General features: G+C 39.7%; 1 protein-coding gene across 1 annotated transcript in view; it reads left to right on the top strand.

The window, feature by feature from the left end:
* The first annotated feature begins 2,940 nt into the window (after positions 1 to 2,940).
* LOC111162060 (sorting nexin family member 27) overlaps positions 2,941 to 26,409 on the top strand; it is a 63,335-nt gene continuing 39,866 nt past the window's right edge. The window contains exon 1 of the mRNA XM_022526252.1: positions 2,941 to 3,251. Coding sequence (XP_022381960.1) covers positions 2,941 to 3,251 — 311 coding nt within the window. The remainder of the gene's footprint in view (positions 3,252 to 26,409) is intronic.

Below are 26,409 nucleotides of genomic sequence, written 5' to 3'. Positions count from 1 at the left end.
AAAAACATATCTATGGTTCCCCTTTTATACAAAAATGTTATCATGTTCTACAGACTATTCTGTGCCTTGTTTTCACTTATGTACTGTATCCAGGAGATCATTTCATTTCAGCACATAAAGAGCCTCCTTATTCTTTATTTTTGGTTTTCCATTGCGGTTGTACCCTAAGTTAATGAACATTGGGTTATTTTCATTCTTTTGCAAATACAGATAATACTGCAATGACTCTCTTCACAAAAATGTCACTTCACACACAAGTGTAACAGTAGAATGAATTCCTAGAAGTGGGGCTGCCAGATCAAGGCGTACGTGCATTTGTGAGTTTCACCATGTCATACGGCCCTTCATGGAGTTTGCAGATAACATCTTCTTTATCTTTGTATCCCTACCACCACTGCAAAGTCTAGAACAGAGCAGGCATTCAGTACATTTTTTTTTTTTTGGTCAAATAAACAAATGAAAAAATAGCTCTTTCAGTGGAAGCTCCCGTTTTCCTTTCTTTGATGTCTAGTGGATAAATTCCTGCCCATTTAGAGCTCAATTCAAACCAAATGACTGTAGAGTATTATTGTAGAGCAAAATTCTTATTATTCCAACTTGTACTATTTTCCCTATTTGTGCAATTGACACACTTCTTCATCAGGTTGGTTATAAAATAAGGTCATACTAACTTCTATGTTCTAATATAATAGCTGAATCCTCATCCCACATTTTGTGAGATGTCTTTTTTTTTTTTAAAGATTTTATTTATTTATTTGACAGAGAGAGATCACAAGTAGATGGAGAGGCAGGCAGAGAGAGAGAGAGAGAGAGAGAGAGGGAAGCAGGCTCCCCGCCAAGCAGAGAGCCCAATGCGGGACTCGATCCCAGGACCCTGAGATCATGACCTGAGCCGAAGGCAGCGGCCCAACCCACTGAGCCACCCAGGTGCCCCATTTTGTGAGATGTCTTAATTATTCTACTACTCTCTTCCCCCACATCCTGAGCAATTGCTAGAAGCCCATACACAGTCCACAAATTCTTTCAGGTGGTTGCTTGTTGCTTTTATAAGTCATCAGACCTCTCTCTGCAACGTAACTTTTACTGTCTTTTTTTTTTTTTAAAGATTTTATTTATTTATTTAGTTGAGAGACAGAGAGAGTGTGGGGCAGGGGAGAGGCAAAGCCGAAGAGAGAATCTGAAGCACACTCTGCGCTGAGTACGGAGCCCAACCTGAGGCTCGATCGAAGGACCTCGAGATCATGACCTCAGCTGAAACCCAGAGTCAGACACTCGACGGACTGAGCCACCCAGGTTCCCTGCTTTTCTTTTCTTTTTTACACTGTGAATCCCTGTAGCTCCTCCTGGATTGTTTACTAGCTCTATGGATTCTCTATGCCTGTTTATTCATCTATAAGTAGGGCACATTATAGGATTGTGAAGATTAAATAAAATTATAGATGTAAAGTGCTTAGAACAGTGTTGGGCACATAGTAATGTTGAGAGAAACAGTTCTTTATGGGTCTCTCATGCTTCTACCCATCTTCCTGGGTATGCCAAAAGTGCAAGACCCTGACTGCTCTTCACCAGGGTCAATTCTCAAGGTTGCATTTAGAGTGAGCAACTTTAAGGAAAGAAGTAATGTCTCCCTACAGGACAGAGAACAGGTTTGTCATTGCTTCCTATGAAAAGGCAGTTTCCCCCAACTCAGTGTTCCCTCAACTGTGGTGTCAGTCTACCAAGTAAGTGCACAGCCTTCATGTGAGCCCTTGTAAGACCTGGGGGAAGAGGAATTGACAAAAACGTGCTGAAGCTCATGTTGCTTCCTGTGTGGTAATAGTCCTTTGTCTCTGACTCAGTAATTCTGTGTCTTTTGTCAGCATCCACAAAACAGTAACATACTAACTTATGTCCAGTCACAAACATCAGTCAGGAGGGTAAACTGAAATACCAGACTCGAGTACTAAGTGCTTAAGTAAGCTATTTTCATTATTTTGGCTCTTGCTCTTCTTTTTTGCCTTTGCTGGGCATTCTGCACACTCTCTGTGAGTGTGCATTTGGGTAGGTAGCTGAAAAGCATCAACTGGGCCATTGGCCAAGAATTCTACAGTGCTGTTTGGGGAAACAAAATAAATCAGAAATAAAGGATAACTTCAAAATCATTGCCCAATTTAAATTATTACTTGGCCCCTCTAATATCCAGTTCTAAATCGCCGAGACTGTAGTTTCCTCTGCATACACTTTCTGTATAGTTGGAGCATAGTTTTTACGTAGTTGCAATACGTGAAAGTTGCGAAAAAATAACCGGGCCTTATTTCCTGTTAGCTAATAGCTGAATGAGTTTGGGCTCTCTACAGTTCAGTTTCCAAATAAGTGAAATAGAGAAATGAATTCATGATCCACTCAGCTCACAAGGTTGCTGGGGCCACGGAATAAAATAATGTATGCGAACACAGAAGGTACTGAACAAATGAGTTGTTATGATTTAAGGTTGCAACTTAAGGCTGTCGAGTCACAAACATCAGTTTATCCTAATATTTTGCTTTAGAGGCTACGAAATGAGTTATGAAATGAAAGAAGAAAAAACTTGCCCGCCTGTCAACAGTTGAAACAGTCCGCCGCACTCGATGCTGTGTTAGTCGCCCAAACTACAACTCCCGTCAGGCTTTGTTCCCGAACTGCGTCACATAACCTCCGCTCCGCCCCGGGCCCTGCCCTCACCCCCGCCCCCACCGTCCAGAAACTACAACTCCCAGGAGGCGCCACGGGCCCAACCGTCCGTTTCCCCCCGCCCCCGGCCTCCCCTTTACCCACCCCGGCGGCTCTGTGACCGACTCGGGTCCCGCGGGCGGCGGAGCGGGCGCGCGCGTCGGGGGTCGCGCGGCTGCTGAGCAGAGCGAACGCGCGCGAGTAGGCTGCGGAGGCGTAGGGGGGCGGCCGTACGGCTCGCTCGCTCGCAAGATGGCGGACGAGGACGGGGAAGGGATTCACCCCTCAGCCCCTCACAGAAACGGGGGTGGCGGGGGCGGTGGGGGGTCCGGGCTCCACTGCGCCGGGAACGGCGGCGGGGGAGGCGGCGGCCCGCGGGTCGTGCGCATCGTCAAGTCCGAGTCCGGCTACGGCTTCAACGTGCGGGGCCAAGTGAGCGAGGGCGGGCAACTGCGGAGCATCAACGGGGAGCTGTACGCGCCGCTGCAGCATGTGAGCGCCGTGCTGCCCGGGGGGGCGGCCGACCGGGCCGGGGTGCGCAAGGGGGACCGCATCCTGGAGGTGTGAGTATCTGGGCGCCCGCCGCCCCACCCCGCCCCGCCCCCTCCGGCCGTCCCTGCATCTCACTCTACCCCTGTCGCACTCAGGCCCCACTGTCCCCCCACCCCCTCCAGTCCTGGAACCGGCCCTAGGGACTCCGTTCCCCTCAGGCCCCGCAACTCCTTGGGGTTGACCCTTTCACCTCCCCGCTCCCTGGGTTTTCGCAACCCGCACCTCCCTCCTTGTAACCAGTCTGCGTCCCTGCGCCCCCGCTGTTTTTACCCCTGCCCCCATTCTTCTGCCTTCTTTTCAGCCCCTTTGCTTTACCCCTGGGTATGCCGCTCTCTGCCCCTCGCCGCCCTCATAATGGACTTCTGTCCCCTGCTGACAGAATCTCCTTTTCTGACTCGGCCCCTGTCGTGTCCTCCCCAAGTTTTCATCTTTAGCATCGTAGTTTTTGTTCACCGCCGCTGCGGTCAACCCTCATGGACCGTTCCTCTGTCCTCTAGACCAAGTAGGCAAACCTGTGATCGGCTCCCACTTTTCCTGCAGGAATATCATCCCTCTACTGCACTCCTTTTGCTTTCCTTAGTTACCCTCTCCTGTGGTTAAGCACCCTCTCATTTTTCTATCCTGCCTTGTGTCCATTTCCTCCCCTTCCTTTTGGATTCACACTCCCAAGAGTGTACCTTCTTCTCTGACCCTTGCTTGCATGCCTTTGTTTTTGTTTTGGTGGTGGGGGAGGGTGTCTCTGACACTAGTTTCTTTACACTGTTGTCCCATATCACACAAGCATTTCGAATCTAGTGTCTACCATTTCCGTGTCCCTCTGTGAGCATCCGTATTCTGCCCCCCCCCCCCTTTTCTGATCTTCACTTTTGCACCTTACTCCTACTTCTTTTTTGTCAGGATTATGGTGGAGCTCTCCTTCATTCCTGCTTCCCCCCAAACTATGCTCCTCTTTTGGGTCTTTGACCTCCTTACTTTATTGGGGCATGCCCTTTCTATTCTCTCTTACTATATCCTCTTGTGATCCCACGCTCGACTTTATCCTATTCTTTATCTCCTCCAGGCTGCTTTCACTTCTCAGTTTAGGCTCTTGCTGCTGCTGCAACCCATCCTCTTCCTACTGCAGCCCCTCCTCCTTCATACTCCTTCAACCTTACTTCCCACTGCATCCCCAACCTCTGCTGCCTTGTCTTCCAGTTTCTGTGCAGACCTCCTCCATCACTCTGATCCAGGTTTTACCTTGGTGCTTTTATACTTTGTGTTAAAATTTATATAGTGTTTGCTGGTTGACTCTCATTACCTCCATTCTCCTCAGCAGTCTTCAATCCTGTATCTCTTGCCTTCTACTGAACCTTATTTTTTCCACACTTTTGCCCTCTCCCTCAGTGCTTGGATTTGCCCTCATGAGGTCTTTCTCATTTTTTATAAATGTTATTTTAGTTAAAATTTCCACAACCTTCAGTCTCTCCTGTAGTAAAACAGTAGGTTTGCCGAAGGTTTCAAAGAGGTTAGTATTGTGAAGATCTGGGCTATTGAGGAGTCCCTCCCTTTTTATTTACCTCATCACCCCTGCCCTTATCCTCTACACACTTTCTCTGTGGAATTCACTCACTCTGTTTCCTCTTACCTTCCACCCGAAGAAAGAGTAGCTCATCAAAGTAATTGTTTGGAGCTATTTAACTTTACATTTATGTTTTCTTTTTCCATTAATGTTCTACATGCTCTTTTCTTATTCTCTGGTGATACATTCTTAATCTTTGGGGGCCCGGGCATTCAGATATAGAATGGAGTTGTGACCAAAATTTGTTTTATACCTGGGCATCTAATTCTATTCTTTCTAGATAACTAAAAATCTGTGGCTGATGTTTCCTTCTGATAGAAGCTCTTGGAATTGTCATTTTCCTTTCCCTTTGGAAGTTAACTTTGGATCCAGGTGTTTATTTTTAAATTTAAAATTGAAGTATTTATTTAAAATTAGAAAGTTATCATAAAGTTCTAAATAATTTACTCTTTAAGAACTAAAGGAACTAAAAAAAAAAAAACTAAACCAAAAATAATTCTGTAGATGACTACAGCTAACATGATCAACCATTTCAAATATATATGTGTGTGTATATTTATATGTATATAGATATATATATCAACTAACAATTTTATAACAGAATCTTGACATAAATTAGGTACTGTAAGGAATACTTCAGATGATCCCTTAGGACAGATGGAAGGACTTGCCTCAGGTCCATGTTCCAGGCTAGGCCCATTCCTCCTCCTAGAGAGAAAACACTGAATTTTGGTGCATACGTGGTGGTGAGTAGGGACTTTGTCTTAAAAAAGACAAGAAAGTGGGCAGGACAAAAGAGTGCTCTTTGCTTGGAGAACCTTACTCTGGAGGGTTGTGATGATGAGACTTTTTCCTGGCAATGGTTTCTCACCTTTCAGCTGTATTTTGATTTCCAAATTCTATAAAACTTCTTTACTGCTGTTGTGGAAATGGTGATAGTTGCAACACAAGTCAGGCAAGTTGGCAAATTCTCTGAGACTTCAGCTCTACAGTCTCTTTCCTTCTTCCAAAGTCTTTATCTTCTCCTTAGGTTTTCATGTGAGAGGAGGAAATCAGCAATCAAACAGACACAGTTCTTGAGGGATATCTATGTCTGTTACTTGTTTCGCTTTTGTTTAGGTTGATGCTAATTTTCCCGTAGCATTCTTTAGGCAGCACTCCTTAGAGCTTTTCTTTGTCTCCTACAGGTTCCTTAAGTTAACCTCTTTGTTGCCCCAGGAAAGTTTTGCATGTTATTGAAGTGCCATGTGGGATCAGGGTTAGGCATAGGTAGATTATTATTGTGTAGACATAGTTTGCATGAAGTCATAGGTGGATGTCTGGACCTTGATGATTGCTGTTTAAGACTTGTCCCTATTTTAGATGCTTTCCTGCTATATACAAATTATTCCAATTTTCATATATTGTCATTTAGACAACTGATTGAGTTGTGAAAAGAACTGAGTAACTGAGATTTAAGGGACTAAAGGCTTGGACAAGAGTAAGGACATTGATTTCTTTGTATTTTAAAGTCTGCCTTACAAAGGCCCTGCCTCATTGAATCTTAGAACAGTCATTAAACTAAATTCAGTATGGATCAGTTTGTCCTTTTCCCTTCAAAACTGACTAGATTTTAACTGGTTTGCAAAGAGTCATGTTGCAGGATATGAACAAGCCCTCTGGGCTCTAAGTTTTACTACAGATGGAAAATTTTGTGCTAGCAATGTTAGTCTCCACTTTGTAATTTTTCCCAGTGTAACATATATTGAATGTTTCCCTTTGATGTGTATATACCTGGAGGGATGGTTTCAATAAGTAGAACCAAAATGCATATGTTTTTGCACTAATTATATAGTATGTGCAGTTATATTTGACTTCAGGTTAATTTTCTTAAGGTTAAAGTATTTCCAAAGGCTCTTGACTGATTTCTTGAGAGGTGCCCGTAGAAGGGTTATAGTTGTGGTACCATCTTTATTTTTAAGTGATTAGGCTTATCTGTTGAGTAGTTTGTTTTATCTCTTTGGTATTTGGGTGGTGTGGTCTTTAATAAGCATGGATCCCTAAGATTGCTTGCAAGCATTTAAAATCCTGATATATTTGTGTGGGGTAGAGTTTATGCTTTTCCTCTTCATAGAGTCAAGATAATCTACCCATCAACTTTCCCTTGTTAAAGTTACACTTATCTTAGCCAAAAGGCTGAGAAGTGATTCCCTTGTTTAAAAGTTAAACCATAAGAAAAAAATTTAAGCTATATATATATCTATGTCTATATAGATTTATTTATTGGGAGTTCATTTTATAGGAATATCTCATGACCATTCCTTTTTTTTTTTTGTTTCATTTAATGTGAAAGTTTGGAATAAAGAGGTTGGTGCCACAAGAAATATTTTTACAAGTTAAGTGTGAGTCATTTAATGTTGACTGCTAAGTACCTTCTCAGGAGCTGCTTTCTCAATTATAGATGAATTCTATTTGGCCCAGATTTTCCAGGTAGATTTTAGAAATGATGTTTGAAATCATGGTTATTGATCAAAGGAAAATTTTATGGTACTGATTCTTATGCTTTAGTGAACATAAAAATCACTGGGTGTGTTTGTTAAAAGTATCGATTCTTGGGCTCACACTTTAAGGGTTATATATGATTCAGTAGGTCTTGCATGGGGCCTAGAAGTCTTTATTTTTTTACTCCCTTTGCAACCCACATACCCAGCCCATACCTGGAGCAACAGGTTCTAGATCTTGAATTCTCAGTTCATTTTATCTTCGTGGTTATATTGAGAGTTATGAGCTAAGACTATACTAACAAATAATGATTTTTTAGACTCCTGAACTCCAGCCCTTAGAAAATCAATTCAGTAAGATAGTAGACTATTATATCTGCTCATTTAGACTTTATTGAATCTTTCTAAATGTTGTAATAAAGGTATGTGGTGAAGGGCTCCCTGCTGAGCAGAGAGCCTGATGCGGGCCTGGATCCCAGGACCCTGGGATCATGACCTGAGCTGAAGGCAGAGGCTTTAACCCACTGAGCCACCCAGGCGCCCCACACTTTCTTTAAATTAAAGATTTATTTTAGAGAGAGAGTGAGCGAGAGAGGGCACAAGCAGGAGTGGGGGGGTGGGTAGGGGGAGAGAGAGACCCTCAAGCAGACTCTGCTGAGCACAGATGCGGGGCTTGATCTCATGACCCTGAGATCATGACCTGAGCTTGGAAATGAAGAGTTAGACATTCAGCATCAAGAGTTGAGCAGTCAGGTGCCTGGGTGGCTCAGTCAGTTCAAGTGTCTGCTTTCAGCTCAGGTCATGATTCCAGAGTCCTGAGATTGGCAGGGAGCCTGCTTCTCCCTTTCCTCCCTGCTTGCTTACCTTCTCTGTTGCTATCTCTGTCTCTCTCAAATAAATAAAATCTTAAAAAAAAAAAAAAGAGAGAGACATTCAACAAATTGAGCCACCCAGGCACCCCTCACTTTGCACTTCATGTAGCGTGTTACAATTTGCATAGTATTTTTACATTTGATCTTTACAACAGCCTTGTGAGATAGGGAAAATATAAATTCCTTGAGGATAGGGACTACATATACCTATGTTGTTTCCCTAGTCAAAGGTCTAATGGCACATACAAGGTATTATTCAGTAAATATTCGCTGAATGAATATAGGAGTATTATTTGTCCCTTTTTCATAAGAGAGGAAACTGAGTATTGCAGTAGTGAATGTTAACCAGAATTAAACCCAGGTCTTTGGATTCTAAATCCAGTATATTTTCCACTTCTTTGTTTTTTCAGCTATTTTTGGCTGTTAATAGTCAACTATTCTTGACTGAATGATCCCTTAAAATTCTTAAAATTCAGTCACATCCCTATAAACTTGGATAGCATTTGAGCTTTGGTTCTGTTGTGAAATGTAACTGTCTTATATCATTATTTACCCTGTCTCTGATTGTTAAATTGGATGGGTTACAGGGAACCAAAATGGCTATTTGTTGCCCTTGTTTGTTGATAATCTTTATTGGTTAGCAGTGAAGAGAGCCTGACATAATCATAATTGCAGTCCCAGGAAATACTTTTAATTCCCTAGGTAATTGAGGTAGAAAACAGATAAAACTAAATTTGAAAATAGCATTTATCTTCCTCTTGGAAATCACTTCCACAACATCGCTGTTACCAGGAAAAGATCTGTTGTAACAAGATTTGTCTGGTTCATATAAATTATTGTGAAGAAGGCTTCTCTTCAGCCCCCACTGACTAGTTTGTTTCAGGTGAGGGTTTGTTACCATGCTCTCAAGTATAATTATTTTTTAAGGTAAGTTCCATTGGGAGTAATTCTTATGATAAGCAAAGAGACTCAGTTGACAAGCAGACACTTAAAATTTATGATCACTGCCTTGTGCTTTGGGAACGTGATGTGTGGTAAGTTTATTCGTTAGATGATGGCATTACTGACACAGTGGATAATGTGGTGGTTTAGGTGAGAGCCAATTAGAATCGTTCTTTTTGACTATCAGCTATATAGATTTCGAGCAGTTCTCTAAAAGCCTGTGTAGGGATGGTATGATTCTAGCCCCACATGTGGAAAAAAATATTTAGGACTTTTTTTTAAAGTAGGCTCCAGGGGCACCTGGGTGGCTCAGTGGGTTAAGCCTCTGCCTTCGGCTCAGGTCATGATCTCAGGGTCCTGGGATCGAGCCCTGCATCGGGGAGCTTAGCGGGGAGCCTGCTTCTCCCCTCTCTCTGCCTGCCTCTCTGCCTACTTGTGATCTCACTTTCTCTGTCAAATAAATTAAAAAATAATAATAATAATAAAAATAAAAAGTAGGCTCCATGCAAACATGGGGCTTGAACTCACGACCCTGAGATTAAGAGTTGCATGCTCTACGGACTGAGCCAGACAGGTGCCCCCAAAATATTTAGGCAGTTTTAAAATATCTTTTTAAGGGGCGCCCGGGTGGCTCAGTGGGTTAAAGCCTCTGCCTTCGGCTCGGGTCATGGTCCCAGGGTCCTGGGATCGAGCCCCGAATCAGGCTCTCTGCTCGGCGGGAAGCCTGCTTCCTCCTCTCTCCCTGCCTGCCTCTCTGCCTACTTGTGATCTCTGTCTGTCAAAGAAATTAAAAAAAAAAAAAAAAAAATCTTTTTAAAAACTTGCAAGTCGGGGCGCCTGGGTGGCTCAGTGGGTTAAGCCACTGCCTTCAGCTCGGGTCATGATCTCAGGGTCCTGGGATCGAGCCCCACGTCGGGCTCTCTGCTCAGTTGGGAGCCTGCTTCCTCCTCTCTCTCTGCCTGCCTCTCTGTCTACTTGTGATCTCTGTCTGTCAAATAAATAAATAAAATCTTAAAAAAAAAACCAAAAACTTGCAAGTCTCTGTAAGAGATATATTTTATATTATGACCAATAAAATAAAAAAAAAAGCCACCTGAACCAAGTTTCAAAAAACATATTTAGTGTTCTTGTGCTCTCTGGCATTTTTTAGTCTGTTCAGTATTTCAGAGTTTTTTGTTTTGTTTTTTGAATGTTGATGGTGATCCACATGATTTCATGACTATTAGGTTATGATCCACTGTTTGAAAAATAGTGATTTAGGGTATCACTTTTCTGGTGTTGGCCCACTAATATCACCCCATCTGGTTTAGCAGTTAAGCACAAACCATGTGTAAATTACTGTTAGGCTTGTATGAATCAGAGAGTCCCTGCATCTCTGCCCTTGAGAAGTTTAACACTGCAGTGGGGTAGTATACAACTTAATGTGTGTAAAGCAAATGAATTAAGGGAGATAAAGGAAAAACACAATGGAGTTTAAAGGAAAGAGTGATATGGTTGAGATGATTGGTGGGTAGATCGGTCACAGAAGGCTTTTTAAATTGTGATTGAAGGACAAGTCTAATTTCAGTAGTCAGAGAAGGGGGAAGGAATTCATAGGCTGAGGAAACTGTGACCAAAGGGAGGAGGATATGAAAAGTTCTTGGGAAAACGACAAATCTAAAGTTGCTATTTGTAGACAGTTGGGCTTGAACTTAGATCAAAAAGGGCTTTGAATGCAAAGCTACGAAGTTTGGATTCTGTTCTGTTTTTGAGGTCAGAATATAATTATATGTGCATTAATACCTAGGACTCCCTGTGAATTTAGTTTTTATTTAATTATTTACCCAAAGAGGTTGAATAGCTTCCAAGGCCAAAGAGGAAAATCACTATTAGAATTAGAAGAATTTCAGAGCATCTAGTCTCTTGGGCTATCTTATACTATATAAAGAAGGGAACTAAGAACAACTAAGCTCTAACACCCATAGCTGGGAACAGCTGGTGAGTAGCTGGTTGCCTTTAATTTGTATAAGTTTTACTTCACAATCTAGCCTAGCTTGTCTAATATACACTTCTCTTTTTAAGTTTTTTTTTTTTTTTTTTTTTTTTTTTATGTATTTGGGAGAGAGAGGAGAGGCAGGGTTGGAGGGGCAGAGGGAAAGAATCTTCAAGCAGACTCCATGCTGGGTGCAGGGTTCCATGTGGGGCTCCATGAGGATCTGACAACCCTGAGATCATGACTGTAGCTGAAATCAAGAGTCGGATGCTTAACCCACTGCGCCACCCTGGCCTCCCACTTCTCTTTAAGCTTAAAATGAGTGTACTTACTGTTGTGTTCACAATTGATAAGTTTGATCCTTACATGCTGCAGACCCACTGTGCTCTGCCCTACAATGTTCTATTTTAGCTGTTCTAACAATTCCTAGTCTGCTTCTCTGATTTGAAGATGCCTCCTTTAATTTAAATATTTGGTTTCTGCATATAGCATACTGTTGGGAGTTGAGGGGACTGAAGACAGATAGCTTAATATAGTACTAAGATTTATATGTGCCGTCTACCTTCAGAATGAAAATACATCCTTAAATAAGAATTGGTGATGACCACAAAGTAAATTTTTGCTTTCTGTCCGTAATGTGAGGGGTACTTCAGGATTAAATTGTGTGATACGGTTTTAGTAAAATGCTAGGTAGTATGTATGTAGTCTCTTGTTTATAACTTAGTGTGCTCCCTGCTGTTAGTATGCTCCCTGCTAAGCAAGTAAGGTTCTTACAGTAGTTGAGGAAATAAACCTATCTGCAAGGTATTGAAGTTGCAGAGTAAGAAATTATATTTGAGTATCCTTATAGGTACTTCCTTCCATGAACTTAAGTTATTATAAAAACATCTTTTTATTTTTTTATTTTTAAAGTTTTTATTTTATTATTTATTTATTTATTTATTTATTTTTTAAAAAGATTTTATTTCTTTATTTGACAGACAGAGATCACAAGTAGGCAGAGGGGCAGGCAGAGAGAGAGGAAGGGAAGCAAGCTCCCTGCTGAGCAGAGAGCCCAACGGCGGGGCTTGATCCCAGGATCTGGGATCATGAACTGAGCCGAAGGCAGAGGCTTAACCCACTGAGCCACCCAGGCACCCGAAAACATCTTTTTTTTTTTTTTTTAAATGATTTATTTTTGCTTAAGCTATCTAAAAGTGTAGGTTCTTGTGTCAGACCTCAGAGCAAAACTTGAATGACAGATCTATGTGTTCTGTGGACTTGAAACACAAGTAATTAGTTTACTTCTCTTTGGAAAAGTACAGAGTGTCTGCAGAGAGTCAGCTGCTTGTGTGGATATTCTCCCAGCTGTGTTCAAGCAGCTGATTACTTTTAGAGAACTATTCCAGGAGATTAACCAGGAAGTTGTCTTTTTTCCCCCAAATACTGCAGTACTTTTATATTTATATGTCTGTCGTGTTTTAGTTAGGTTTATTTAGTATGTTTTAAAAAATTGGTATATTGGTTAAATTAATTTTTGGCGGTCTTGGAAAATGTGAAAGTTTTGGAAACTTCTTCCACTTCTTTTGCTGATCAGTTTAATCATTTAATCATCTATAAAGTTTATAACTTGTAAAGTGTGTCCTTTGTCTACTGAATGCATCATGGTTACTTAATTTTTTTTTACCCAATGTTATTGTCATTTTGATTTTGGTAAGGTTAAAAATTACTTTCTGGATCTGTTTTCTCAAGATATGTAACTTGCATCTCTCTTTCCTTGGAAACAGCAGTGAGTTTTGTTCTCTGGCCGGTATTTTGAATCCAAGGAAATGTGACACTTATTTATGAATTATGTGCTAGTAGATTATTTTAGATTTCCCTGCCCTACCCAGTTATCCTTTATATTGCTGATTCAGAAAAGGTCTTATTGTACCTTTCTTCTTCTTTTTTAAAAAGATCTTATTTATTTATTTGACACAGAAAGCAAGAGCCGGGACACAAACAGGGGGAGTGGCAGGCAGTGGGAGGGGGAGAAGCAGGTTCCCTGCTGAGCAAGGAGCTTGATGAAGAAAGGGCTGATGGGACCTGATCACGACCTGAGCTGAAGACAGATGCTTACCTAACTGATCCACCCAGGCGCCCCTCTACACTTCTTTCTGTACACTCATGTATAGTACCTCTTGAGAGTAATTGAATGTTTAGGAAATAGCTAGTAGGATTCAGGTTGCAGGCTCTTGTCCTAGAACAAACTTACCAGATCACAGGAGGAGTCATGTTTTTAATCACATTATGTAGTAATCCAGAAATAGTAGTGAAATAGAACTTTAAAAAATTAAGATTCCTTCTTTGGTAATTTGTGTCACTTACAAACTAAGATTGTTGATAAACCTGGTTGATTTTATCCTTTAACTTTCACTGTGATCAGTGTACCAAATTAAAAACATTTGGGGGTTCCATTTAAATTGGCCATGAAGGCAAGGGTCCAAAATAAGGCAGATCTCAGACTTTCTGAGTTGGTGTTGGGAAATGATTTAAAACTGATTACGTTTATTTACTGCTCAGTAACTGAGGGGGGTTGGTTCTCAGCGATAGTAGTGTACATGGGAAGCTATATTAGGCTAGGGAAACCATAATGGCTACTAGCAATTTTCTTTTTTTTTTTAAAGATTTTATTTATTTATTAGACAGACAGAATCACAAGTAGTCAGAGAGGCAGGCAGAGAGAGAGAGAGGAGGAAGCAGGCTCCCCGAGGCTCTTCAAAATTACTCAAAATAACTCGTAGAATTGTTTCTCATTTCAAGTTTAGGGTACAGATAATCACTTAATTTGTTCACAGTCCCTTCTCCATTTCTGTCCGGTCTGTGAGTCTTTCTTTCTTTCTTTCTTTTTTTTTTTTTTAAGATTTTATTTATTTATTTGACAGAGAGAAAGATCACAAGTAGGCAGAGAGGCAGGCAGAGAGAGAAGAGGAAGCAGACTCCCCTCTGAGCAGAGAGCCCAAGGCGGGCTCGATCCCAGGACCCGGGGATCATGACCTGAGCCAAAGGTAGAGGCTTTAACCCACTGAGCCACCCAGGTGCCCCTACTAGCAACTTTCTTAACCCCTACCTAACATTCATCATCCCATAATGTAAAGAAGTAACCCAATTTTCACATTCAGCCTTACTTTTAAATAGTTTAAATAGAACCATGCAGTACTACATGCTGACCAAATGTTTAAAGACAAAAATTGAAAAACTAACAATCCTATCAAAACAAAATAAGTGATGTTGTATATAGTTTTAGTATCAGAACTTTAAGACTTTACTGGTAATTCTTTAGCCTCTGTCATGTGAGGGAACCCACTGTGCTTAATTTTTTTTTATACTAAGTGTGGTGCATTTTGTTTTCATGGATGAAACAGTATAATTATAATAGATTATTCCCAGAATTTACGTGAAATAAAGACTCGCTTTTTAAATGTCGACATGTTTATTTCTTACTACTCCTTACTTCATTTTGCTATCCTTGGAGTCAGTGTTATTTTTAAAATTAATAACAGTTAGTTACTTTTATTTTCAACACATTTGAATAAAAGAAAACATAGCCTCACTTTGAAATTGCTTATGTAATTGAATGCCATATTTTACTCTTAAGCATTATTTCTGTTACCTCCCATAATAGAAAGCAAAATTATCATTAATATTAAAGTTTGAAAAATGTAGAGCTTGCATAATGTTTTTAGTACTTCCTCCCTAAACAGTGAAACCAGTATAAAAGTTAAAAATAAGGAGTGGAATTATGGAAGTGCATGAAGGAAAACCATTATTGAGTGTTTTTTGTGCTAGTCTTAATAATTTTTTATTCATTGGCAGAGAGAGAGAAAGAGTACAAGCAGGGGAAGCAGCAGAGGGAGAGGGAGAAGCAAGCCCCCCCCCCAGCCCTCCCCGAGCAGGGAGCCCAATGCGGGGCTCTGTCCCAGGATCCTGGAATCATTACCTGAGCTGAAAGGAGTTGCTTAACCGACTGAGCCATCCAGGTGCCCCTTAGGGAAAAATTTTAGTGAGTGCTTACTACCTGAACATGGGATTAGACACTAGGGATAGAAATCTGAATAACGTGTAGTGCTTGCCTTTAGGAAATTAGCTGCATGTAGCAAAGTTTATCCATTTCTCTACTGAAGGACATTTGGTTGTTTTCAAGTTTTTGTAATTATGAATAAAGCTTCTGTGAACATCTGCAGGTTTTTGTGTGGACAAGTTTTCAACTCCCTTGGGTAATACCAAGGAGGACAATTGCTAGTTCAGGTGGTAAGAGTATGTTAGTTTTGGGAGAAGTTTTCAGTCTTCCAAAGTGGCTGTACTATTTGGCATCCCCACCAGCAATGAAGGAGCATTTCTATTAATCCATATCCTTGCCAACATTTGGTATTGTCAGTGGTCTGGATTTTGGTTATTTTATTAGGTGTGTAGTGGCATAAAATTCACTCTTTTAATTATAAAGTACTGTAATATGTTAGAGAAAATTTGGAGACTAAGGAAAAGAAAAATAATCCCCCATCTTATCATCCTAACAAAACTACTTTTGGTATTTTGGCTTTTATGTAGGCATCTTATATAAAGTTGAAATCGTACTGTTATATATATTTTGTAATCTAATTTTTAAAATTAATACTTTATTTACCAGAACAGTTTGATTTACAAAAAAAAAAAAAAAAAAAAAATCAGAGTTCCCATATATCCTTCTCCCACCTCAGCCATATAATTTTTCCTTTTTTGAACATCTTACATGATTGTCCTTTTGTTTAAATTAAGGAACCAATATTGATGTATTATTACTAACTTAAGCCCATAGTTTGTTCACATTTCTTTAGTGTCTAGTCCTAATGTCTTTCTGTTCCAGGATCCCATCCAGGACACCACAGTACATTTAGTTGTCATGTCTTTTTAAGCTCATTTTGGCTGTAACCGTTTCTCAAGTCTTTCTGTGTTTTTGATGACCTTTTGATGACCTTGATAGTTTTGAGTATTGGTCAGGTATATTATAGGATGCCTGACTATTGGAATTTGTTTGATTTTTTTTTTTCTTTCATGATTAGACTGGGGTTTTGTTTTGGGGGGAGAAATATTATAGAGGTAAAGTACCATTTTCATTAGTTCAAGTGAGGAGTACATACTGTTATAATAACAGTATGTGTGATGTTGATCATCTGGCTGAAGTCGTGCTCAGCCCCTCTCCCCTACTGTACCCTTTGGATAGGAGTCACACCCCGCGTAGCTTACACTTAAGGGGTAGGGAGTTATACTTCTCCCCTCTAGAATGTAGTATCTGTTTAATTTATTTAGAATTGTTCTGCATAGGACAAGGATGCCTCTTCTCCCCCATGTATAAATTTATTCAGTCATTTATGTCATTATGGGCTCAATGGATACTTATAATATGGGTTTTATAATCTAATACTGCTTTATTTTATTGCTCCAGTTCTAGCTTTGACCATTGGTTGGTCTTTCAGTTGGCCCCTGTGCCTTTTGCCATTAAACCCCCCCCCCCCAATTAATGTTTGGGTAGTTTTGTTTTGTTTTGTTTTGTTTTTGAGCACTTCTTTACTTTCTGGCACTATAAAAGGTTCAGGGCTCATGTTGTGTATTTCATGCCCAATCCTAGAATCAGCCATTTCTCCAATGGGTCCTAGTTATTTTTAGTGGGGAATAGTATTAGAAAGCAAGATCTGGGCACTAGATGTGGTGGTAGCTACCAGGGTATAACTTCTTTCAGGTCCTCTCAGTTGACAACAAAAGAATATATGTGTGTATATTAGCCCCTGTATAATGCATATCTGTAAATATTTCTATATGTAACCATCCTTACCTGTATTAAGTTAAACAGGAGTTCTTATTGATACTGTAGCTTTACTCCATTACCATATGATTTTTTGGTTACTCTCCCTTGCAGATCTGTGCTTTTCCACTTCAAAGGTGAGAAATTTGGTTCCCCATGTTCATCATTCATTTACTTAATTGTTTAATTCCAGTATACATGTATAGCAGTTGTTAACTTGTACCTTGGGGAAGCAATTTTATCGACTAGAGTATAGTATTTATGTGCAGTCCCTTTTGCCTTTATCTTATAGAATTCATTACAGTTACTTAGGTCTGTACCTTTTCCCCCTATCCCCTTCAGTGAGGTTGTTTAAAATACATTTGAAATACGATTAGATTCTCTTTTTTTTTTTTTTTTTAGATTTTATTTATTTATTTGACAGACAGAGATCACAAACAGGCAGAGAGGCAGGCAGAGAGACAGGAGGAAGCAGGCTCCCTGCTGAGCAGAGAGCCCGATGCGGGACTCCATCCCAGGACTCCGAGATCATGACCTGAGCCGAAGGCAGCGGCTTAACCCACTCAGCCACCCAGGCGCCCCACGATTAGATTCTCTTGTCACAGTCTGGGATTCTCCCAACCTGCTAGCTGGGTTTTTTTTTTTTTTTTTTTTTAATTTGCTTACCTTCATGTTTACTCAGTGTTCTAAATATCCGTAAGTTTTGCAAATGTATTTTGTCGTGATTGTGCTGTTACAGTGTCATACAAAATAGTTTTATTGCCCTAAAAATCCCCTGTGCTTCACTTATTCATCCTTCCCCTCTCTCCACACCCCAGCAACACACTGATGTTTGCGTTTTCCAGAATGTTGTATAATTGGGATCATACATTATATAGCTTTTTCATATTATCTTCTTTTCCTTAGCAATATGCATTTAAGGTCTCTCCCCCGTACCATGTCTTTCTGTGACTTGATAGCTCATTTCTTTTTATAGCTGAATATATTCCATTGACTGGATGGATAAACAGTTTTGTTTAGCCATTCACTTAAAAAGGATATATTGGTTGCTTTCAGGTTTTGGCAATTACGAATAAAGCCTGTATAAAACGCTTGTATGTGGGTTTTTGTGTAAGTACAAGCTTTCAAGTCAATTGAGTGAATACCTAGTAGTGTGATTGCTAGATCTTATGGTTGAGACTATGTTTAGCTTTTTAAGGAACTATCAGTCTGTATTCCAAAGTGGCCATGCTGTTTTGCATTCCCACCAGCAATGAGTGAGTTGCTCTTGTTCCACATTCTCGTCATTTGGTGTCATTAGTTTTTTTGGATTTTAGCTATTCAAGTAGGTGTGTGGTATCTTGTTTTGACTTGCAGTTCTCTAATCATGAATGATGTTGAGTAAATTTTCATACTCTCTTTTTCCCTAGGTTTTATTTATTTATTAGAGAGAGAGAGAGAGAGAGAGAGAAAGCACAAGCTGGGGGAACAGCAGAGGGGGAGGGAAAAGGAGGCTCTCCACTGAGCAAGGGAACTCCATCCCAGGACCCCCATTCAAGGAGCCTGGGATCATGACCTGAGCTGAAAGCAGACATTCAACCCACTGAGCCACCCAGGTGCCCCACTTTTCATATTCTTATTTGCCATCTGTAAATCTTCTTTGGTGAGGTGTCATATCTTTTGTCCAGTTTGCAATTGGGTTGTTTGTGTTTTTATTGTTGAGCTTTAAGAGTTCTTTCTATATTTTGGATACAAGTCCCTTATCAGATATGCATTTTCCATATTTCACCCCAAGGGTGTGGCTTGTTTTTCATTCTCTTAACAGTATCTTTCACAGAGCAAAAGTTTTTAATAAAGTTCAGCCTAGCAGTTTTTTTTCTTAGATCATATTTTTGTTGTTGTACCTAAAATCTCTTTGCCATACCCTAGCTTGTCTCCTATGTTACCTTTTAGAAGTTGCATTTTATAATCCACTTTTTTAAAAATAAGATTTTATTTATTTATTTGATAGAGAGCTAGAGAGCACAAGCAAGGGGAGCGGTAGAGCAAGAGGGAGAAGCAAGCTTCTTGCTGAGCAGGGATCCTGATTCAGGGCTCCATCCAAGTACCCTGGGTTCTTGACCTGAGCCTCAGGCAGACACTTAACCGTCTGAGTCACCCAGGCACCCCTACAATCTACTTTTTAACATAATATTGGCTCAAATATTTTCTTCATCTCCGTAATTTTAAATGATTGCTTTATAGTTAATTTGTGCTATAATTTTAACTATTCATCCCTCTTATTTTTTTTATTATTTTTTTATTTTTAAAGATTTTTATTTATTTATTTATTTGACTGACAGAGATCACAAGTAGGCAGAGAGGCAGGCAGCAAGAGAGGAGGAAGCAGGGTCCCTGCCGAGCAGAGAGCCCGATGCGGGCCTCGATCCCAGGACCCCGGGATCATGACCTGAGCCGAAGGCAGAGGTTTTAACCCACTGAGCCACCCAGGCGCCCCTTTATTTTTTTTTTTTTTAAATAAGAACAGAAATTTGGAAACAATCTTTTTCTTTGTTTAAGAATATTTCATTTTTTCTTTCAACATACTTGAGAGTGGTCCACATACAAAGGTTAGTAAGTTCTTACTCTCTTGGAGCTCCTATTTTGATGTTTTCCTTTGGATAAATTTTTCAGTAATGCCATTTTAATTGAAAAGATAGGAACATTTTAATAACTTTAGATGCATATTACCCGTAAAATTGCTTTTCAGAAGGATTTTACCTATTTACGTAGTCATCATCTCATTTTCCCTGTAAGTTAACATTAAAAGCTTTGAGGTGGGGCACCTGGGTCGCTCAGGCCATTAAGTCTCTGCCTTTGGCTCAAGTTGTAATCTCAGGGTCCTGGGATGGAGGCCTGCATCTCAGGATTCCTGCTCAGCTGGGAGCCTGCTTCTCCCTCTCTCTCTGCCCTGCCCCCTGCCTTCGTGCTCTCTCTCTCAAATAAATAAATAAAATCTTAAAAAAGTATTGAGGTAATAATTTTGCGCTTTTTAAATTGTTGGCAAGTTTTGCTATTTATTGGAAAAAGCTCAAACATTTTAGAAATCTTTGGCCATTTACATTCTCTAGTTATACTTCTCTTTTCCTGTCAGTAAGGTGTTTTAAAATGTAAGATGCAAAATGTTATTATTTCTGAAACAAATTACAAAAAATTTCTTTAGTGGTTCAGAATAGTAATTTTGTGTAGATGCATCCAAGCTTCACTTCTTTTGGCTATGTTCGGCTTACATGTGATTGAATCTCTTATCTCAGGAGTTTAAGGGCAAAGTACAGCCTGATTGCTAAGACAATTAGTCAATAAACATATTCCCTGACTTGATTGTTTGCCTAAGTAAGATAGCGAGGAGGCAGAGTTAGATGAAAAGGAGTCAATCTAAGCCAGTCACATGCCTTAACTACAAATTAGAAAGGACATATCTTCCACATTTCAGTAGAGTAGTTCCATGTTTTTATAGTCTGGTGTACCCACCAACTGGGCAATGAACCAATGAAAAGTCAAAAGAAGTGTCTCTCTTCTGATGTGTCAAGGGTCTGTTTTTCTCCAACTTGGAGTCTTCATCCAGTTTCTATAAAGATACGTTGTGGACAGAGTAGGGAGGTTTAAAAAGCTTTGTGTAATTGAAGAAATAATAGGTATGTAAAATTTTAATAAAACTACTCATAGTTCTCGTCACTCTAAACTATTTTCATATTTTACACATTGTGCCTTTTCTTGGGCAAAAATATTTTATGCGCTCATAAACACAATACCCAGTATTTTGCATTTAACATAATACAAGAACTTTTCCATGTTATGTTGCATGTAGTCTTTACAGATATTTTTCTAAAAATATTGGTCCAGGGTGTCTTGGTAGCTCAGTCAGTTAAGCGTCTGACTCTTGGTTTTGGCTCAGGTTGTGATCTCAGGATGGTGAGATTGAGTTCTGCATTGGTCTTGCTTTCAGTGGAGAGTCAGCTAGAGATGCTCTCTTCTTCTCCCTCCCACTGTGCTCCATCCCATGCTTGCTCTCTCTCTCTCTCAAATAAATAAAATCCTAAAACTAAACAACTGGAAAAAGAATTGTATGATCCATTTGCTTGATGTACTTCAGTGTCTTTATTCAGAGTAATCTAAAAGTAGAATAAGGATTGTGTTTCACTCTGATGATGGACTCCTATTTCACATTTATAAATGAGGATATTGATTTTTATTTAGTTTTATTTTTTTAAAGATTTTACTTACTTACTTGAGATAGAACAAGAGTAAGAGAGCACAAGCATGGGGAGAAGCAGGCAGAGAGAGAAGCAGAGTGCCTGCTGAGCAGGGAGCATGATGTGGGGCTTCATCCCAGGACTCTGCTGGGATCACGACCTGAGCCGAAGGCAGACGCTTAACTGACTGAGCCACTCGGGTGCTCCTAATTTTTATTTTTTAAGATTTAATTTTTTAAGTACTCTACACCCAGAGTGGGGCTTGAACTCACGATCCCAAGATCAAGAATCACTTGCTTAAAGATTTATTTTTATTTTTATTTTTTAAAGATTTTATTTTTAAGTATCTATATCCAACGTGAGGTTTGAACTCACAACGCTGAGATCGAGTCACATGCCCCACCTATTGAGTCAGTCAGATGCCCCAATAATTTTTATTTTTAAATAAGTGTTATTGAGGTTTATATATGGTCAGATGCACACAGCTTAAGTGCAGAGTTTGAGTTTTGACAGAGGTATAGACCCATTTAACCACCACCCCAGTCAAGATACAGAATACTTCTATCATTTCTGAAAGTTTCCTTGTGTTCTTTGCATTCAGTAGTTACCTGTGCCCTGCAGATAGCCACTGATAATGATTTCTACCATTGTAGAATAGTTTTCCCTATTCTGGTAGTTAAATAGATGGAATCAAATCAATCACAGACCCTTTTCTGTTACACTTCTTTTTCTCATTGTGTTTTTGAGATTCATCCATATTGTTGTGGATATCAGTAGTTTGGTCTTTTTTATTGCCAGTTAAGAGTCCATTGCATGAGTGTGCCACAATTTTTTAAAAAATCTGTTTACCTTTTGATAGATACTGGGCTGTTTTTAGCTTTGGACTGTTAACGAATAAAGCCTCAGTGAACATTCAACAGCAGTTGTTTATAAGAAATTGCCAGATTGTTTTTGCTTTGTGCTCCCATCAGTAGTGTATGAGAAGTCCATTTCTTCTATATCTTGGCAAAAGTTGGTTTTTTTTTTTTTTTTTTTTTTTTTTTAAAGATTTTATTTATTTATTTGTCAGAGAGAGAGAGAGAGGGAGAGAGAGCGAGCACAGGCAGACAGAATGGCAGGCAGAGGCAGAGGGAGAAGCAGGCTCCCTGACGAGCAAGGAGCCCAATGTGGGACTCGATCCCAGGACGCTGGGATCATGACCTGAGCTGAAGGCAGCTGCTTAACCAACTGAGCCACCCAGGCGTCCCGCAAAAGTTGGTTTTATCCTCTTTTTTATTTTAACCATTCTTGTGGGCATGTAGCCACTGTGTTTTAATCAATATAATTGAAATCTATGTCATATTGCTTGCAGTTATAGGAATTTATTGTCTGTTTTTTTTACAGGCTGTCTCCAAGGGACTAATTGCCCTTTAATTACTTTTCGTGAATGTCACTGGCTGGGGGGGGGGGTGTCGTGTCAAGATAATATTCTGTTTACCACACAGAATGGCTCCTTGCTGTGCTGTGGTACATTTAGAGATTGGCTCTGTCATATTTCCATCCATATTTAGTTTCAGTATGTACAGCTTCCTTCAGTATGTACACCTTCCTATACAAATCCTGACTATTTAGAGCTTTTCCCCCTTGCTTTTCAGAGTGTTTATATTAGCTTTATAATTCCCCCTGTTGGCTTACTTTAGTTGAACCGAAGTCTTATCTAAAGCCCTGCACCTGGGTGGCTCAGTTGGTTAAGCATCTGCCTTCAGCTCAGGTTAGGATCCCAGAGTCCTGGGATCAAGCCTAGCGTGGGGCTCCCTGCTCAGTGGGAAAACTGCTTCTCCTTTTCCCTCTGACTGCTGCTCTGCCTATTGTGCACTCTTTTTCTCTCTGTCAAATAAATAAATAAAATCTTTTTTAAAAAGTAAATAAATAAAGCCACTCCCCTTAGCTAGCTAAAGGCCTCTGATATGGCCAGATTTTGGTCTTATGTAAAAAATGAGAATTTTATTAAAATTATTAGGTATATTTTTATAATGCTGAAAACACAAAGTACGTTTTAGGTATATCTGATTATCCAGAGAAACAAAATTTGTGGATTGTTGGAGATTTTTACTAGCCTTTTTTTCCCTTATGCTTTATTATGAAAAATTTCAAGCATACAGAAAAGTTGAAGGAAATGCACACTGAATACCTGCATACCCACCACCTAAATTTTATAATTAACATTTTGCTGAATTTGTTTAATCACATACCTGCTGAAAATGTTTTGATAGTGTGGTTGAGCTATTCCCTTTCTTTGTGGAAGAACGTAGATGAGTGGGACCCATTGGGCAGTAGTTACTTTTGTGTGGTATAGGACTATGTGGTTCTCTGATGCAGTGATATTATGAAGGTGATTCCCTTCTTGTGATGGGTCAGCATAGGTTGAGAGCTCAATCATTTATTTTCAAATGAATTCCAGCTACACTTTATTACAAAGACAGAAGACAGGCAAGGGAGATTGGTGATAGAAAGGATTTGTGTCATCAGGAGGCCAAAATGCTACTAACCTGCTTGCCCAACTGATAAAAATACTATCACATGAATAGCTGTCATTTATTGAGTAGTTACCGTCTTCTAGAGCTTTATCTCACTTTAGTTCTCATTCTGTTAGCTAGGTATTATTAGCACCATTTTATGGGTTAGGAAACTGAGGTTCAGTGAGATTGAATAATTTAGCAGTGTCTCATCTGTTAAATGGCACAAGTGTTACTCAAACCCAAGTCTCTCTGACTCTAAAACCCATGCTTTGAACCAGAAGTCAACTGCTGGAAGTTTCCTTTATTGCAGAATTTATAGTTTACATTTATGTCTTTAGAATTGTCCAAATTGGGCCACACTTTGAGCTTGGTATGGTGGCATTCTTGTGGAAAAGAGGGTATCATAAACATTTTTATAATTGTAGAGGCCTCTTAATTCTTGAGGAGGGAGGATCCTTTTTGAAATTAAACATCCTGCAGTTTTTACTGACCTCATTTCATTCTCTGAAGAATGAAGGAATTTCCAGCCTTGTATTAAATTGTGGAATGTATAACATTCCATTTTTAGTAGAACCAAATAAACATTAGCAAGTGTGTTTAGAATGTGACAGCAGTAGTTCGTTCCTGTCTTTATTTATTTATTTATTTATTTAATTTTTTAAAAGAAGTTTTTGGGATGATAGCCAATTTGAAGCTTGGTCTTTCTGATAAAGAATTGAAACTTAAGCAAGCTTTCTTGCTCCCTGGCTCTTGGAATAAGCCCTCCTGAAGTTTCCCAGATGACTTTCGGGGCTTGTTTTTTGAGTGACCCAGGAACAGTGTATTCTAATGTGAAAACTGAATGGATGGTGGAAGTGTGCATTGAAAGCGGTAGTTCTTTACCTTTTTGGTTAAGAACTTTTAAAGGTTAAGAACTTTTAATGGGACGCCTGGGTGGCTCAGTTGGTTGGACGACTGCCTTCGGCTCAGGTCATGATCCCAGGGTCCCGGGATCGAGTCCCACATCGGGCTCCCAGCTCCATGGGGAGTCTGCTTCTCCCTCTGACCTTCTCCTCCCTCATTCTCTCTCTCACTGTCTCTCTCTCAAATAAATAAATAAAATCTTAAAAAAAAAAAAAAATAAAGGTTAAGAACTTTTAAAGCCAGTGGAAGCAGTGCACCCCATACTCACGGTGAAAAATACGTATATGCACAAATATAGTTTTACAGACAAATGATATAGGTGTTCACCAACCCCCAACCTATTGACAGAATACCCCAGATTAAAGATACCTTAAAGGAGAGAAAAATGGGGAGCTGAAAAATAAGATTTTAGTATAGTTAAACTTTTTTCATAAATGTGTGTTTCATAAAATTGCTTATACTAACATAAAATCTTGTTTTAGTGTCCAAGGTGTTCAGTCTCTAAAGTGAGTTTTCCCTACTTTGTTAAAAAATTTTTTTAAGGGTATTCATGAATAAGCTAAGATGCCTAAGGGTAGATGAAGTTCTCTATGTTGATTTCTAAATTTTTGCTCTTTTCAATTTCTTCTACCAGCAAAACATGTTCATAGAACTACTGATAAGGCTAAAGATTAGATGAAATCCTTTGACAATTCCCAACTTTAGGTTTCCATTTCTTCTTCAACCAACATTTCTTCAACAGCGACGCAATACTTCGTTTTTTTTTTTTTTTTTAAGATTTTATTTATTTGACAGAGAGGGAGATCACAAGTAGGCAGAGAGTCAGGCAGAGAGAGAGGGGAAAGCAGGCTCCCCGCTGAGCAGAGAGCCGGATGCAGGCCTCCATCCCAGGACCCTGAGATCATGACCTGAGCCAAAGGCAGCGGCTTAATCCACTGAGCCACCCAGGCACCCCACAATACTTCATTCTAATGCAAGTATTCAGGTGGTGTTTCTAGCGAGTTACATGTTTCATTACAGTAATCCTCATAACAATCCTTTTAGGGGCTTATTATTGTCCCCATTTTACAGATGCAGAAAACAATGCTAAGAAGGGTTAAATGACTTAGTAAAGACCAGTGCCTGCACTAAAGGTAGGGCCGAAAATTTGAACACATAGCTTCAAAGCTCATTTTCTCTCTGTTTTACCATCTGGCTATGTGATTAGAGTTGATCATTTTTTCTGATTACTAGTTTGACCTGATCCAAATCTTAAAAGCCCAAATTTCTATCAGTGGAAGGGGTGCTTTTATTTTTTTCTATAGCTAGCCAATTGTAAAATTACTGAATTTTTGTGTGTGTGTATAAGTTAGACTTTAGGTTGTGAAAGGTCTAGAGTGCTGAATTTACTGATTAGATTGTTAAACCCAAAAGGAAGGAGGTTTAGCAGGGTGATCTCCTGCCTGTTCTGTTTATATAAATGGATGTTTCAGATACCAGAGTTTGACAGAGACAGTTCCAGTGACTGGAAAGTTTGTGGAAGGCTTGTTACTAAACTTAGCATCATTTTCAGGAAGGAAAAATCCTAATGGTTTGGAACTGAAAAAGAGCTTAACTCTAAAGGAGTAGATAAGCTTTTATCACACTGAGTAAAGGCCAGGTGTCTGTTTCTTAACTCTTGGGAGATAGCCATGAAGGGAACCTCCAGCTCAGCTATCTGCCTTGTGGTTTTTGCTGAGACAGCAGGCAGGGTCAGCATCGTAGAAAGGTAGTTCAGTTTGCTGAGTGAGTTTTGTGACACTCAGCATCTTTCTTGACAAAATTATTGTTCTTCCAAACCTTGTACTTTTCCTAGTTGCAGCCTTCTTATCCAGTGAAGCAGGGAGGAGAATGAGTAGGTTGATTTACTATATAACTTTAGATGTAGGTTCTTTTAGTTTGAACTGACGACACAGGG

This window comes from Enhydra lutris, unplaced genomic scaffold, assembly GCF_002288905.1.
Source record: "Enhydra lutris kenyoni isolate GAN:26980312 unplaced genomic scaffold, ASM228890v2 scaffoldscaffold88, whole genome shotgun sequence".
NCBI classification, from domain to species: Eukaryota; Metazoa; Chordata; class Mammalia; order Carnivora; family Mustelidae; genus Enhydra; species Enhydra lutris.
This window is presented reverse-complemented; position numbering and strand designations above follow the sequence as displayed.